Here is a 17,132-nt window from a genome sequence, read left to right on the forward strand (position 1 = left end):
TCACACTAAACTCATTAATTTCTTTCTAATTTGACATGCAATTTTCTGTTATCAAATTCTCCTTGACCAGTGCTTGATAATTACACCCCCTGGGAGAGGTGGAATTTCTCTTGTAACATTACATTTGTTATAGATTGCTGTAAAGTATATAATGAAAAAATAAGTATTTTCTTGATTTAACATTTTTTTAAATAAGGATACTGCAACACTCATGCATTTTTTGGGGATTGTGTAATCTTATAGTAAAAAGAAAAGTTTTTTTTAATTTTACCTAAATTAAAGGTCACAGTGACCTTGAAATAGGTCACGACACACCTTCTACCTAAGATGCATAAGTTTGATGATTCTAAGTCCAATAGTTTTCTAGTTATGAACCGGACAGGATTTTTCCATATTGACCATAGCATCTTAATTAAAGGTCAGAGCGACCTACCTTTAGTGCGCGACACACCTTCTACCCAAGAAGTACTAGCTGACAAAGTTTGATAATCCTAGGCCTAATGGTATTAAAGTTATGAGCCGGACACGAGAAAAGCTAACAGACAGACAGACGGACGGACATGAACGCCATAACATAATACGTCCCGTCTTTAGACGGGACGTATAATAAAAAGTGAGCAAACTCACATACCCCACGCTCCCTCAAAACTTGACAATTCAACACATAATAAATGGCATTGTGCACTTTAAATTCACAGTATAATTCATAAAGGGGCATTACTTGCAAAAAATCATCACATCAAATATTCTTGCATGTAAGGACATTCAAATCTTTGTATGTTACAAATTTAATTGGGCTGAAGTTTCTAGATAAATAATGGAAACAGAATTTCTTGGTAGTATACAAATCTACACATTATGTCTGATTTAATACCTACAAAGTTAAAGGAAATTCAGTGCAGGAGTTATGCTGACAAACAGTTATTTAAATTCCTCAATTATTTCGATTTGTTAATGAGTGTTACACCATGACGTATGACAATTTACACATTTAAATAATTGATGGAAACAAAATTATGATGTAGTCATATAAATTTGTTTATATACTGTACTTATGAAATTATTTAAGGTAAAGCGGGGGAGGGGACTTTTTGTGTACTTCTATCCAAGATTTTGTGTGTGTGTTGAATCATTAATATTTTGATCTCAAAATCAATAGGGGTCTTAAAATATTTCATAATATTTCAAAACATATTTCGCATAAAATTTCATTACAAAAGCTGATTCCAGTTGATTTCCTTATTACCTGGCTGGAAAGTTTCTTTAAAACAATAGCAAAAATTCTAAGTGCAAAAATAATGGAATCGGAATTTCCTGGCAATATACACATCTACACACTGTGTCCTAAATATCTGCAAAGTTTGACGAAATTCTGTGCAGCGGTTTAAGAGGAGTTGCGCTGACAAACTGTTCATCTCTATATTCAAGATATGGCTAAAAATCTAAGTTGAAAAGTGCCGAAATTCCCAGAAAAATAATGGAATCAGAATTTCGTGGCAATATGCACATCTACACACTGTCCTAATTTATCTGCAAAGTTTGACGAAATTCTGTGCAGCGGTTTAAGAGGAGTTGCGCTCACAAAAAAGCAGGACTGACGGACGGACGGGTCAAGAACATTATAACCCCTGTAACTTGTTGCGTGGGGTTTAAAAAGGGGGGAAAGGCATTTTTGAAAGGGGGTAATTCTAAGCAGTTGTTGAGAGTACAATGTTATATATTAAATGAAGTGGATAATTCGTGTTGATGATTTCATGCACGTACAGGTAGATTTTCTGCTTTGAATGATGGTGAAATAATAAAAACTCTATCCATAATTGAGGGCCTTGGAATATCTTGAGTTCTTCTCCGTTTTCATTCGCTAAAGAGATTTTTACGTAAGTCTTCTAAGAAATATTCATTTTGATTGACTTTAACACCTTTGTCTCTAAAGAGTATATAAATGAATAGTTGTTCAGCTTTGATCAGACTAAGGTTATTTTTGCGATTTTTTTTCATTCTAAATTTACTAACATGAAGCAACTTCGAATTGTATTTCTCGGAGCCGAGCAGGTCGGCAAAACAAGCACTATTAAACAATTTCTCTACGGCTCATTTCAAGAAATGACCGAAGCAACTCTCGGTGAATGCTACAACGAGACTGTTTGCCTACCAAGTAAGTTAAAATCCTTTCCAGCAGCTCACTTTATTTCATGCACTCTCTTTAGAAAAAGAAATATTGTTTTAAATTTCTCTCAAAAGTTTATGAATATACCTATTCATCTCTGTACTAAAATGTTCTTTCTTTTTGCAGATGGCATCTGTCAACAAATACAGATTATTGATACAGCTGGCAGCGATGAGTTTCCGGGCATGACAGATTTAAACATCAGAAATGGAGACTATTTCGTCGTTGTGTATGCAATAGAGGATCGCAACACTCTTGATCACGCATTAACATTATGTCAAAAAATTAGACATATTAAAGGTACATGTAAATAGATGACGATAAAGACTTTAGAGAAAACATTTCCTACTGTTTTATAATTATGATTTATATAAAAAAAAATCCTGCTTTCATTCGATGAAAATTTAAATTTACTTAAAGGTTTAAAATTTTTCTTTCAGGAAAGGATTTCAACAGAATAGTGCTAGTGGGAAATAAGATAGACTTGAATAGTTCTAGACAAGTAACTACAGAAGAAGTCCTACAAAAATCCATAGCCGATAAAAATTTCTGGTTTACTGAAACCAGTGCCAAACTGAACTGCAATATTAGATGTCTCTTCCAAATCATTTTAAGAAACTATGTGAAATCAGATGACTTGTTCCGTAGAAATGAAAATACAAAAGTGACAAAAAGCAAGAACATGAATACAAAAGTAATTCGTTCTAAATCAAGAAAAACATCTATTCAAAATCTTGTATATTCACTACAAGCCAAAGGAGAATGGAAACGTATAGTTTAAGTACCATTTATTTGCATACATTTATCCTTTATTAAGGTGTAAACAAGTAATATGTACATTTCACTTTTTTTTTTACTTATTTAAACAATAAATGAACATTACCTTGTCATGTTGAGTGTTAGATACGCATTTGCTTAATATTTATTTGGGGATTTGTTAAGACTATGCATATGACAGCTTAGCAAGGATGCGCCCATGAATGAGATTTTTATCAATAATACAGAAAAGAAATACTAGTAGTCAAAATATTTTCTAGAGCAATTTGAGATAGTATTAGGCTCAAAGGGCAACCTGGTAGAGAATAACTACCAAAACCTCTGCTTTAGGTGAGACGACCTTTCATAAGGACCTTTTCCCTCTGCTATGGGAAATTTTCAAAAAATATCCGTTGGTCATATAACTCCCTTCTAGGAAAAATTTTCTCTTCTGGGATAATGAAATTAAGGGAGGTTTCATATAAAATCTTTTATGAAGTCTAAGCCTCTACCAAAGCCTTTTTACTATTGTCAGCATATGAACAAATGTTGTTGATGGTCACTTCGTGAAAAACATTAATAGATGACGGGAATAAACCTATCACTTAAAATAATTTATCTCATCATGTATATATAAAACTGAAAATATTAAATTTTCCAGAAATCTTTGTACCTGAGTCAACTTCTATTTCAGAAGCACTTAATAACACTTTATAATGAATAATTTTCACTATTCATTTTACCATGCTTCTTAATTTTAACCCTTTGCACCCTTAAAATCAGACACACAAAAACACATTTAAAGGACGTCTTTCAGGAAAATCCAGTTGGATAACCAGTGAAGACTTTTCTATGAAATATGGTAAAAGAATAAAAGTATTAACGCAAATTAAAAGAAAATTATCAGTTACCTTAGCAATTGTCACTTGCGTGTCAACAAAATGTACAGATTCGATGACGGGTAGAGGGAAACCTTTACTTCCAAAGTCTAAAGAACAAAACATATATCATCATGATATTATGTAACATTCATTAGTGTTGTAAATCATATGCTAATCGTATGAATTAAACTTTGTAAAGAATTTGACTTTTAAAGAAAAAGGAATGACCTGAGCGCTAGCAAAATAACTCAAAAAGTGCACATTATCAGGTCCATCACATTTCTAAGAGGTCATGCATTTAACGTGTATATACTACAGAAATTACGCATGCCATAACATTTTAAACATACAACTTTGATATATATGTACGTCAGTAAGCAAGTGATAATCATATCGAAGACCTACCATTTAGTTTTGGTTCCACGAATACCGCAACAACACCTTTTATAATCAAATCCAAAACCTGGGGCTACAAAATAAGAGGAAAAAAATGCATTAAAATTTAATATGCATATTTATTGTTATTATACAGCTTAATATTCAATTTTTTGTAAGTGCAAGATTATATCCAGCTTACTGAAAGTTGTCCGATTTTCGAATCTTTCACTTTTACTGCAATCCTAATTTTGGTAAAATAAAACAAATGTTTTATTATCAATCTGATAAAGTATAGATTTGTGATAATAACCTTTCCAGGTGTAACTCTTCATAGGCAGTAACTGTTCTTAGGCAGTGTAGTGATTTTTCTATGCATCTATGTGACATTTTAGCAAGTATCTATTTTGTATCAAGATATATTCAACAGTTGCAAGCAGGGTTCATTGAAATCTTAGCTCATGACTTTCCTTTTTAAACGAAGACAAACTAATTACATTAGAAACCGTCTCATTTGGTATCACTTATCTTACAATAATTAAAGATTTGTATGTTTTCCAGAAGAACAGAAAATTTGTCAAAAATTTCTTTTTCGTACATAAACACAACCTTCATAAGAATAACAATATAGCCCAAGATCTGGTAAACTTACGGTAATTTTAGGACTTTGGCATAAATCTTCTCATTTTGTATCCTTACAGATATTGTTGATGACATCATCTACGTGAACAATGTATTTGAAAAATACCTGTAGTTAATACTATTAAAATTAAAATTCATTTACTTAATAAGGAATGATCCTCTGGTAAGAGAGATAACTAAAAGCGATAATGAACTTTTTCAGATTACTATCATTCTGTTCACTTATATAAATTTTGTTTAACACTAACTATTTTCCAAAAGAAAAGGCACACAATTGCAGCATACATTGCCATGCGGGATTTTACAGAAATGGCAATTTTATAAAGACAATTCTATAAAGAAATAAAACTCATTAATCCCAGTTAGAGAACCTTTAACATGTTCATCTTCAATGATTTGTCTAATTTTGGTAATGATTAAATTAATTTGTTTTGAATTTTATTTTTAGCTTTATGTTCTGTTAGAAAATGGATAAATTTACATTTAAAAATTCCATGTTCGTTTAGATGACCATTTTCGCTCAAATTTAAATTAAATTTCACAAATGACAAACTATATTCTAGTAAGCATACTTACTGCTGACAATGTTAAGAAGTGGGTGTACTTCCCACCTTGTTGTTGAGCAAAGAAAAGGATGTCACCAGAGGCTTCCACCATAGTAGACCCATTCCGGACAGTCATGTTTGGCATCGTTGTAGATTTCATGTATAACATCACTGTTGTGTTGGGAAATCTCTTTCCGATCTAAACACAATAATTTCTTATTAAATAAATGTTAAAATGAATACAAAAGAACATCAAAACATGAACATAGAAACTAAGTGACTCTAGATCTGTTTTTCTTACGAAATAAGATGATGATTGAATGTTTTCGGACTTATCTAATTCTTTATACATTAACCCGCACAAACATCAATTGGTAAATTTAGAAACAAAGCTTTTATACTTCTGGGATGAAATTCCCTATGCATGTAATCTTTTGACAGGTTGTGTTCAAAACCCCTCCAGGGAGCTAAAAGTAAAATAATGTAGGTACATAAAGTTTTAAAAAACATATATATTAATTAGAAATTCATTAAAGTAATATCTCTTCGTGGCTTGAAAATACTTACATCTTTGTTTGTAACGTTGTATTGGAGTTGATTATATTTGTATGCATTATAAGACATAGAGTTGAATAGAAAATCAGACACCCAAAGGTACATCATCCTTGATGTATTGGAAAATCTCAACAATGGAGGAACTGGAAAAGGTGCCTCGTTCGGGTTTGATTTCCAAAATACTTCACCCTAATGTTTGTTAATACATGTAGTTACTAAGAAGGATTGTAGAAGACAACATGTTGTAAACATTATTAATATACATAATGCAATAAACTAATATCTCTCTCATGTAAATATTGTTGTAAACAAGTGATTCAGTATCTTGTATAACTCCCATTTAAATCGTTGCAAAATTTGAAATACATATTCATTGTAAGTGATATTTGATATTACTAAAAGCTAAAAAAAAAAATACAGGAATAAATTAAAAGAAAAATTATTTCAATTATAAAGAGACAAGTGTAGATATGTAATTCTAAAAAAAAAAACTATTTCATTTCATATATTTTATTTATATCAAGAGCTCGAATTGGGGATGAGGTGGACTTGCTTAAACATGAAAAAAAAACTAAAGGTTGTTTATGGATGCCCATTGATTTCATACGCATCGAAAGGAATATTACAGAGGTACATAAACGTAAATAAAAATTTCAGTTTTGTTGAAATTTACCTTATGGTATGTCTCCATAAATGTAGATTGAAATGAAGGTTTTGACAGGAATCTGTAATCCAATAGGAACAGCTTCGCTATTTCCACCGTAACTATAAGTTAGTAAATAACAAAAAGTTGTACATGTTACTAAATTAATATCTCTTAATCTTATTTACATCAAATTGAAATTCGATTTGTGCATCTTATATGTACCTGGCAGTTTTTTAAGACTTTCCATTCCATTTACATTCACAAGATTGTTAAGCTGTTGGCATAACTACAAAACAAACTAGAACACTTAAAAATGATTTATTTTTTAAATAGTAAACTAATTATGTTTCAATTCAAAAAGAAGTCTTTTTTTGTCACTTTTACTAACAATTCCATTGCTTCCTCCAACAATATCCTTCAGTTTATCTGCCACTATACCAGAAAACAAGTTGTAGATCCATGCAGTGCCGCCATGAAAGCTTATGTCCGCTGAGTCAACACTGCAGCTACAACCAACTGATTTCATTGTAGGATGCCCCGTAGTATCCGACCCTTAAATTGGTTGAATTATTATTTATAACCAACTCATAAATATAACTCATACTCTTAACAGCTGATCTGCGTAAACTTTTAGTAAGGTATTCTCATTTTTAATGCCATTACACGTTATGGTAAAGAATTAACGTAGGTCGCGGGTTTGCTGACGTCGTCAAAACTGGGTACACAATATATATGATTTGGGCGACTTTCTTGTGCACATTTGATTATGACGTCACAATGAAAGAGAAATCTGCGATGATTTTTGTTTTATTAAATTCTTCAGTATATCATTATTTAGCTATAACTTTTCTTGGAATTGGTAGTTTAGTGTTATATTACTTAAGCAACAACTTATCACAAATAATGAAGGCTTTTTACGATTTGTATCGTCCATACAATACTTAGATAAAACTTTTGTTGGAATTTGTAATTTAGTGAAGAACGCTTATTACGATTCGAATGATCGACACTGGAAATATTTAAAAAAAAGTTTAATTATTTGTTATCAATCGCATCTTCTCAGGCCTTTCCTGCAAGCTTGGAAAAACAAGTGGTTGTTTTCGGCATGTCGGAAAGGCCCGAGAAATTGCGATTGATTTGTTTTCACTTGGTATCACGAAACGATATGGACACAAGGTTCAACTGACCTTTTTCCTTTGATCGTATTTGAATTATCAGTTTGTTTTATTAAGAAAGAAGCCATTATTTAAAGAAACAGATGTGGTATGTAAAATAAATATTTTGTTTAAATATATACTGAAAATATATTGTATATAGCGATATTTGGCAGAAATTCGTAGATTTAAGCGCCTTGCTGAATGGTCTAAATAAAAACATTTTACTTGAATTAAAGGATACCGTTTTCCGCCAGCACGCTTGAAAAGGAAAATACACAGCCAAATGAAAGGACGTGTCTAATAAAAGTAATAACCATTCCATTGATATTGAATTATTATGATACGATTCACGGGTCACTTGAAAGCAGACAGACGTTAAATTCTTTTTTATAAAAATTATTTTAGCTTATTTTTCTGCACTGAATACCGGATAGATATTCACGACGTCAAGCATGACGTCGCGATATTTTATGACGTCGTTCTTAAAAATGTTATATTTTGCGATATAAAAGCAATTATCTACATTTAAATTACGCGAAAACTAACTCGAAGATATATTAATTTTTTCACATTGATTTATTTCAAATCAATTCTTTGTTAAAATACCAAAGGGAAAACAATTTCGTCTGCACCATTTAAAAGTTATTGATATTTTTTGAAACAAAATCTTGCCTCAAAACGAGCCGAAAACGACGTTTTTCTTATATAATTCAATAGAATAACGTTGAAAATGTAACGACAACAATGGCATGTTTGGGATATAATTACACAAAAACGATGCAGACGAATTTTATAAAATTTTCAGAGAATATAAAACGAAGGTAGAGGATTCATATAACTAATTTTCATGGTATGTTTTCGGACACTTTTAAATGGCCTGCAAACCCGCGACCTACGTTAAAGTAAAAACTTGATGATTCTTGAGTAATGTGAAAACAAGGAGCCGAAACTATTCAACCTTAAATAAATACATGAGAAACAAATCCCTTCATAATTACGGAATAATTAAAGCAAATTCATACTCTTATTTTAAATGACTATTTTTTAGTGATAATTATTGAACTTCTCCCGAATGAAAGCAACAGAATTGTAAAATGTATTTTATGATTTAAAATAAAAAATTAAAGGCTTATAATATATGGATTTGTTTGTTCTCAAATAATCACATGCATTAAAGAAAAAATTCTCTCTTTTATTTTCATTTTTTATGTGATAATCTGTAATTGACTTTTGATCTGTTGTCAATTTAAACAAAACAATTTTTAATAGTAGGAAAGACTAGAAAGAGACACATATCGATGATGAATTGTGAGTTTAAGATACTTCCTCACCCAATTCTATATTAATAGCAGCATTAATGCCACTTGCTCTCAGATCAAAACTTCCAGAATCCGATATAGGAAATCTGTAAAAAGAAAAGAACACATACATGTAGCTGAAAACGTTTATAAAAGATATAAAACGAATACAAAAAATGTTATAATCTTCATCTTAAGATATGTAATTAAAATGTAAAGTATATGACATAGAATTATTGTTTTAAAATGTCTTACATTCCGTGGTATTTATAATGAAATTTTCCGTGGACGTTAAGTGAACTTCCGCTTGTACTCCAAGCCACTCCAACCTTCTGTATCAAAGAGACTCTACTGCTAGGCTTGCTAAATGCGTTTATCTTTAATCTTGAATGAGATATTAATATCATTTATTTTATATTCCAACAGAATACGATAACAATTTGGGATGTGCAAATGTAAATATTCCTTGAAAAATAAAAACACAGGTGAAAATTACAATTTATTTTATAGATTTTTAATGTTATTCAATTACCCTGTGATGTCATAAGAAACGTCCCCAGAACTACCGTGTTGATCCGGAATTTCCTGGCCCGTCACCTGTTTGGAAAGTATGTCTAACGCAACATCTGTGGCTGTCAATACAGCAAAAAAAAAAAAAAAAAAAAAAAAAAAAAAAATTGCTTACTGACGTACATATTAAAGATAATGATTTTAATAAGCTCTTACATATGAAGTATGAGACCAATTATTTTTCAGGCATTTATGCAACGAATGCTTATAAGTATATATCTACAAATGAATAAAGGTTGCATAATACAAGTACATGTATTTTGTACATGTAATAAAGTTGTTTTTAGTGTTGTATTTCCTTGTTTGCTTTTATATAAATCAACATGAAATATCATATCTAATTTATGATTTCTTACCTAAAGATACATGTAGGAAGAAATGCTATAGATATTCAAAAGTGGCGTGAAAGGCATCGATGGGTAAAACTATCATATAGAATTTCCACGAAGCATGAATTTAGGCAGGGACTCGTGCAAATAAACATGGATGTATCGGTATAGGTATTTAATAACTGTAGCGTATACATTAACAATTATTTTTTGTGTCTCTAGCTGAATCAGGTATTCATAACTGAAGAAATTCAACTCGGTGATTTTTTTTATTTCAATATTAAGAAAACAACCACCATGTTGTATAATTCCTTTTTGTTTGGATGAAGCCTTTGTTAAATGGTTACACTAGCTAGTAAAAATTATATTTTTTCCTGAATCACTACATACTACATTTATCGTAGTTGGCCACACACAAACACACAGAAAGAGGAGAGAGAAAAAGCGAGCAAGAGAGAATTTCAACATACCATAATTAAGCGCTTTGTCTGTTATTCTTGTTTGTAGTCCTGGTGTATTACATTTTATGCTCGCCACAGTTATCTGTAAGACAATCAGCCAGTAAACAGGTCCCATGTCCGCAACTTTTCTATAGATTCACATTATTTTACTAACTAAATCGCCATGTTGATTTGGGCAGTGTTTACAAACATGTGTAATAGGCTGTGACCATTTAAACACACCCATGACCTTTCACACAGCCCTCTTATTAAATACGTGTACGGAATGTAGTGTATAACTTAGCATTAGCACACATTGTGACGATGGGCATACTCGCCTAAATTACGGGATTGAATTCAGCGTACATAATAATGTTGCATGTATTTCCTTTTTCAGTAAGTATAAAGATACTAAATTTCAACAATAAAATTATTATAATAAAAATAATATCTACACGGAAAAACCTACTGTGACTGCACCTCCTTTGCTTTAATATATTTTCTATGTTCAATAATGACATAATAATATGGGAGAAATATGTGGTCTAAGATCATTGTAGTGTGGTAGATATAAATGCTGTTCTATGCATGTTGGTTTAATAGATTATTAAATGATTAAAAATGACCTGAAATTTGAGAAAGAAATTCTTTTAATTGATTAATTATACTTTTGTGTTGAAAGCCATGAGCACTGTGTAAGTATTGTGCTGAAGAAACGCGGGGTTTTTAAACAGGTCGACCTGTTAAAGATATAGTCCGAAAAATTAATTAATCTAAGCATTTTTTCTCAGGTTATGCGTCCGACGTCCGCAGAGTTAAACGTATCTAGTACAGAACCATCTAAACATAGCGATATAAAAACAAAATTAATATATATTTCAAAGTCGGGTGATGTAAAACAATGATGTCATGAACAAACATAATTTAAACTGTATATATATGCAAACTCTCACGTTATCCGTTCGATGTTCGTTTAATTCTATGTTATTTTGATATTCCTATGTCAAATTAAATATAGGCCAGACTTTACCGACTCATGACAACTCAGGTTGTTGGACTACAATGCAGCTACATCAAAGTTTGTTTTTTAAATGAAATTCAGAATCTAATTCACAGAAGATTAGATACATTTATTTAGATATTTTTCAAAGATATATTTTCCATGTTTTAACACGGTTATATTATTCCTGTAAGAGCTAGGAGATGTATAGAATTGATAAGATATCCATGACTGGCTGTAAATTTCTAAAAGGTCGGGAGTGGACCGGGGGAGGGAGACGGGGGTGTACTCGCCTTAAATTTTCTAGGTCAATCCCTTTATCAGGAGGAATTTATAAACCAACAAAGAATGTCTTGTGTTCATATTAAAGTTTTGTTAACATATACCAAACTACAAAAGAGACAAGTCACTCAGCACACCACGACTATTTCTAGGCAATGCCATTTCGCACAGGTACCACAATTACAAACTTATGGCAATTTTTATGGGAGCAACTTGTGCTGTCAGTATTGCTTGGTTCTCCCCTTAGATTGTTTTTGTTATCGTTACATAAAATGATAACATTCGTTTTATTGTCATCAAATAAATGACAATATTCACAGTCACAATACTTGTGTTATGTTTGGACTGTTGTTCCTATATTATGGAACTTTGCCAGATCAACAACATTACATAACTCTAGAGGCCCAAGGGCCTTAACGGTCACCTGAGTATAATACAACAATTTAGAAGTTAAATACACTGATAGATGAAGCTTTGTTGCCCTAAAGCAAGAGAAGTAGGAAGATCAGGATCAACAAAATAATTAGTCTAGTATTCAGTATCAACTCATAAATTAAGTTCAATCTGTCCCCCACTTAACACTATCACCATGCAGACTATTAACAAACTATTAGTGCTTCTGTACTATTTTTAAACCATATTAAAACCTCTAGCATTGACCTCTCTTATGGTCTTTGAAGAACTTTTAATAAGATAAGTTATTTTTGTCTCATTTTTATTTATCTATTACTTACAGGTCTATCTGATTATTAAAACTAAGAAAATACTTTTTGAATTATACAATAAACATTCTTGCATAATTATCTTATTCTATTAACCTTTCAAATACATTATTTACAGTGATTAATTATCAAAGGTGAATGGAAAAGGGGAATAACTTCTCTCAGTAGAATACAAATTACATGTAATAGAACCCTGCCCAGGACCAGAATGCTTAGACAAATGGTCCAGATGTTCAAAAATCTGGTAGGAATACACTTACTTATATCATTTAAACTTTTACTCAGTTTGCTTCCGATATGCCCAGAAGCAGAGAAGAATTTCACAGGTACAATGCATTTTCACTACAGATTCAACAAAGCCTTACCCTAACACCAGAACCCAAGACCAAGGGTCAAGAAATTTACAAATTTGGAAGAGTTACCCTCATCATTATAACTATGGATTTTAAAGAATTAAAACTTTTCTACTATATTATCAAAAGCCCCCCCCCCTCGTTATGCCAGAACCCCTGACCCTAGGACCACAAGATTTAAAAATTCTGTTCGAAGCTCCCATTTTCATCATAGCTAAGCAATTTATTGATCAGCTCAACACTAAGGAGCAGACAGGATTAATCAATGATTAATTAATAGAATTAATGATTTTTCAGTATATAATCAATAGAGCCCCGCCCTTACACCAGAACTCCTGACCCTGGGGCCATGAATTTCACAATTTTGGAAGAGGCACTCTTGCTCATTATAACTATGTACTTAGTTACTTTATTTAATACCCAGGAGCAGAGAAGAAGATTTTCAAAGAATTAATGCATTTTCACTATATAATCAATAGAGCCCCGCCCTAACACCAGAACTCCTGACCCTGGGGCCATGAATTTCACAATTTTGGAAGAGGCACTCTTGCTCTTCATAACTATGTACTTAGTTACTTTATTCAATACCCAGGAGCAGAGAAGAAGATTTTCAAAGAAATAAGGCACTTTCACTATATGATCTATATAGCCCCACCCTGGGGCCAGAACCCCTGACCCTGGGGCCATGAATTTCACAATTTTGGTAGAGGGCTCAATGCTTATTACAATGATGCCAACAGTTTGACTGCTTGATGTACAGGAGTAAAGAATAAGATTTTTAAAGATTGCATTATTTTTGGTGGTTTTAGCCCCACCCCTCAGGCCCCAGGGGGGCAGGGACCATGAAATTCACAATTTTTGTTCCCCATTCACCCATAGATGCTATATGCCAAATTTGGTTGAAATTGGTTGAGCGGTTTCAGAGAAGAAGCTGAAAATGTTCAAATGTTAACGCACATCGCACGACGCACGCCGACGGACAAAAACGGATAGCAATAGGTCACCTGAGTGACTCAGGTGACCTAAAAAGGCAACGGAAACATCCGATTTACATATATCTAAATTACTTTCGAAAGAATGTTATTTAATCCTTTACTGCTACCCTAAACATACATGAAACATGTAACTATGCTGAAAAAGTTTTGTGTTGACTAATTTTCCAAATCGATCTAGTTCAATCATAAATATATAACAGCTTAAAAAATTGGTTTTAAAAGAAAACTATACGATTCTGGAAAGATGAAATATATTTCCAGCACCTCTAGCACTACACACACTATTTATTTCCGGCTAAATAAAATATTTAATTTAATATACATATTCTACAGACCCCAGGGTATCAATATCCGCACGTGGGACGTTTGCACTCGATTTAACGCTCATCTTGTAATATGAAGAAGTGGTCATTTTACCCTCTTTGGTGTGTGTATACTATTTCATAGACGAATAACTTTTGAGACTGTTGCAAATTGTGGTGATTTTTCATTCCAGAAATAAGATATCATTTTTAGAGTTTCATTGGGATATGACATGAAGTTGGTCACGTGATTAAATCTTATAACGCCCGAAGAGCGTTATAGTAGATTTGACCAATGAAACTCTAAAAATGATACTCTATTTCTTATATTTATATTTTATACTTTTATTCTTGTTACAAAGAAAAATACGCTCTTTTTAGACTTTGTTATGAAAATGCAACAAACGTACCTACGACATCATGTGACGTCACAATCGGAACTTTCCAAATGACTCGCACAGTTTGCTTTCTATACGCAAGGAAGTCTGATCACATGACCAACTGCATGTCATTGAAAATTGAATGTCAATTTAATTCATATTCTCATATAAGGAAAGACATCTGCAAACGTAAATATAAAGTCTTATTCAATTATGGACTCTTTCGGCTTCGCCTCGGTCAATATTGATATTTTTCTGGTAAATAACAAATCATATTCACTACCGAAAGATTCCATAATTGTGTTATAATATAGTCAGGATTTGAATGAATAAGACGTTGAAGGCTGCAGGAGGATTACATTTTCATTAACGAGCTTTTGTCGTAGAAATATAAAAAAAATGTCCAGATTACAACTTATAACAAGATAATCTTGCGATAGACTTGCCTAACAATTTTCCTGCTCAGATACACCTCGAGGTTTGTATGGAGCGTAGCGGAGTCAGCCGAGGATTGCCGATTGGTTCAGATATACAGCTGGCTCTAGCCCTTGCAACCATATTGTTTTCAACGTTATTTGAGGTATTGATTGTGACGTCACAATGCCGCTGCACGTGCTCTGACCCTCCGTCTTCAAATCCAGTGAATATTATACACTTATCCACTGTCTGTGAGTGGGATAGCTCTTTTATCAAACCCGCGACACGAACTATTCCCCGAGGGCTTGCCCGGGTGGAGTAGTTCCTGTCAAGGGTTTGATGAAAGAGCTATCCCAGTCACAGCCAGTGGATAAGCGTTTTATTATACTGATGTATATAATAATTTCTGAGGGTTGGATTTACCTGATACTACAGTTCGGTAGTAAAAACATGAAAAAAAAATATAATTATAAAAGTTTTGAACAAGTATTCAGAATAAGATAACACTGCTAGAATGAGCTGAAATCCTGATGACGTCACAATGCTACTGAAGTCAGGATGACATCATAAGTCTATAGATTGATTACAGGAAATCAAAATTGGTGGCAAAAATTGCATGAAAATTTTCCGAGGAGTGGATAGCAAAAACTACACTGTATACCCCGAGGTATAGCTTTGCTATGTGTGGAAATTTTGAGATTATAAAGATAGTTATTTTACCTTCTTAACTTTATATAAGAAACATCTTATCAGAGGGTATAAGTAAAGTGTTAATTTGATTATCAAAACATTTTGATATAACTTAGATTTTCACTTTCTTAGTTGTCGAACCGCAGGCAATTTGTACAACTGTGGAGAATGTGGTACATTGACTGCTCTAGTGATAATTATATGTGACTGCTCTTTGGAGCGCTAAGGAACTCATGTAGATATGGAATTGTACTTAGGACCTCGTGGTACATATACGTATGTGATTCAACTTCTGGTACGCATATGACTGCGCTGGGGAACAAATAATTATGTAACTGCACTGGGGATTTCATGTCTCCATGCAATCATGACATCTGATAATATGTTTAGAGCACATACATGTTATATTTATGATGGTGGGTGAGTTCCTGTTTAGCATGCCATGTAGAAAAATGTATGCAACAATAGGTGTGGGTTGTGTTGTTATTAAATATAGTCAGCTATTTCTTATTTGTATCAGTTCTATCCTGTGTTTCACACCAATTTATCAGACTATCCCTGTAAACGCACTTTGAATCATACTTAAATTTAGTTGTAATAAATCAGGCACAGATCCAGGAGTTTTTTATCCAGGGGGGGTCCCTCAAGTTTAAAAAATTTTCAACACAGAAATTGACAATAAAAAACCCCCAAAATAAACAAAATCAAAAAAAACAAACAAACTGAAAATCCATAATCCATTTCAAAAACCTGAAAAAACCTATTTCTTTGTGGTGGTGGTGGGGTCCAAGTTTTCTGGGGTGGGGGGTGGTGGTACTTAAGTCATTTTTATTTGCTGCAGCATATACTTTTAATTACTCTAAAAATTCCAAGGGGGGGGGGGGGGGCGGACCCCCCCCCCCTTCTAGATCATGCAAATACTTGAAGTACGTTAGAATTATTGTATTGGTGTCGTTTGAGAATCGGAATAAATTCAGTCTATTAGTGTTTTCTTTGGTTGCTTTCACAACAGACAATGAGAAAAAATGACGCAAAGAATACTTACGGGACTATGTTAGAGAAGTTAGAGAAAAAAAAGGAGTATAACGAGTTCTTGACATTTACATTTACCAAAGATTCGTCCTATACAAAATATACTACAGCTTTGAACAAAGATCAGGTTGGGTTCATTTATTTATTTTTGGAAACATCAAATGTTTTCTGGAAGGTTGAATTTCTTGGACTTTGTTTAAGGACATTGGCAAGGCACGGTTTTCCAGAGAAAAAAAGGTATAATACATGAGTTTTTTCACTTGTAAAATAGTGATTGAGAGTGATCTCCCGTGTAGAATTATGTGATGTAATATGCAGCAGTTGTAAGGTAGACCAGCTGAGAACAATTCTTAGGTCGTGTGTAGGAGGCACCATATTTAGTAGCTACAAATAAAATTAAAAATAAATCCATGCAGATATTTTAATGACAATTCGTTTCCTGTGAAGTAAATTACATGTCAGATAGAAACAGACACCGGTCTTTTGACCATTATGAATAATGATAAGATGTTAAGGGAAGTAACTCAAAAGTAAAGAATGGTGCCAGTATGTCTGTTTATATGTATTTATGTTTCTATATACGTATTTTCAGCCAAAA

At 32.6% G+C, this 17,132-nt stretch overlaps 2 protein-coding genes across 2 annotated transcripts in view; one reads left to right on the forward strand and one right to left on the reverse strand.

Annotated features, from left to right (window-relative positions):
- The window catches only part of LOC133188819 (lipopolysaccharide-binding protein-like), a 36,218-nt gene that overhangs the window by 4,645 nt on the left and 14,441 nt on the right, over positions 1-17,132 (reverse strand). Inside the window, exons 3-16 of the mRNA XM_061324303.1 lie at positions 10,392-10,464; positions 9,555-9,654; positions 9,278-9,406; positions 9,056-9,129; positions 6,956-7,119; positions 6,790-6,853; positions 6,595-6,686; positions 5,934-6,110; positions 5,768-5,833; positions 5,398-5,565; positions 4,832-4,899; positions 4,382-4,424; positions 4,210-4,273; positions 3,835-3,911 (exon numbers count right to left, since the gene is read on the reverse strand). Coding sequence (XP_061180287.1) covers positions 3,835-3,911; positions 4,210-4,273; positions 4,382-4,424; positions 4,832-4,899; positions 5,398-5,565; positions 5,768-5,833; positions 5,934-6,110; positions 6,595-6,686; positions 6,790-6,853; positions 6,956-7,119; positions 9,056-9,129; positions 9,278-9,406; positions 9,555-9,654; positions 10,392-10,464 — 1,359 coding nt within the window. The remainder of the gene's footprint in view (positions 1-3,834; positions 3,912-4,209; positions 4,274-4,381; positions 4,425-4,831; positions 4,900-5,397; positions 5,566-5,767; positions 5,834-5,933; positions 6,111-6,594; positions 6,687-6,789; positions 6,854-6,955; positions 7,120-9,055; positions 9,130-9,277; positions 9,407-9,554; positions 9,655-10,391; positions 10,465-17,132) is intronic.
- Positions 2,014-2,948, forward strand: LOC133188661 (ras-related protein Rap1-like). The gene is made up of 3 exons (XM_061324167.1): positions 2,014-2,155; positions 2,294-2,467; positions 2,608-2,948. Exons 1-3 carry the CDS (start codon positions 2,014-2,016, stop codon positions 2,946-2,948), a joined length of 657 nt encoding a protein of 218 aa, XP_061180151.1.

This window comes from Saccostrea echinata, unplaced genomic scaffold (assembly GCF_033153115.1).
Source record: "Saccostrea echinata isolate AGI-Se365-2 ecotype Australia unplaced genomic scaffold, CSIRO_AGI_Sech_v1 ptg000016l, whole genome shotgun sequence".
Classification (NCBI taxonomy): domain Eukaryota; kingdom Metazoa; phylum Mollusca; class Bivalvia; order Ostreida; family Ostreidae; genus Saccostrea; species Saccostrea echinata.

Excerpts from the sequence above, each read along its gene's own strand:
- LOC133188661 (XM_061324167.1), top strand. The coding sequence starts at position 2,014 with ATGAAGCAACTTCGAATTGTATTTCTCGGAGCCGAGCAGGTCGGCAAA. Across the intron at positions 2,156-2,293 it reads CGAGACTGTTTGCCTACCAA|ATGGCATCTGTCAACAAATA; the intron begins GTAAGTTAAAAT and ends TTCTTTTTGCAG. Across the intron at positions 2,468-2,607 it reads AAAAATTAGACATATTAAAG|GAAAGGATTTCAACAGAATA; the intron begins GTACATGTAAAT and ends TTTTTCTTTCAG.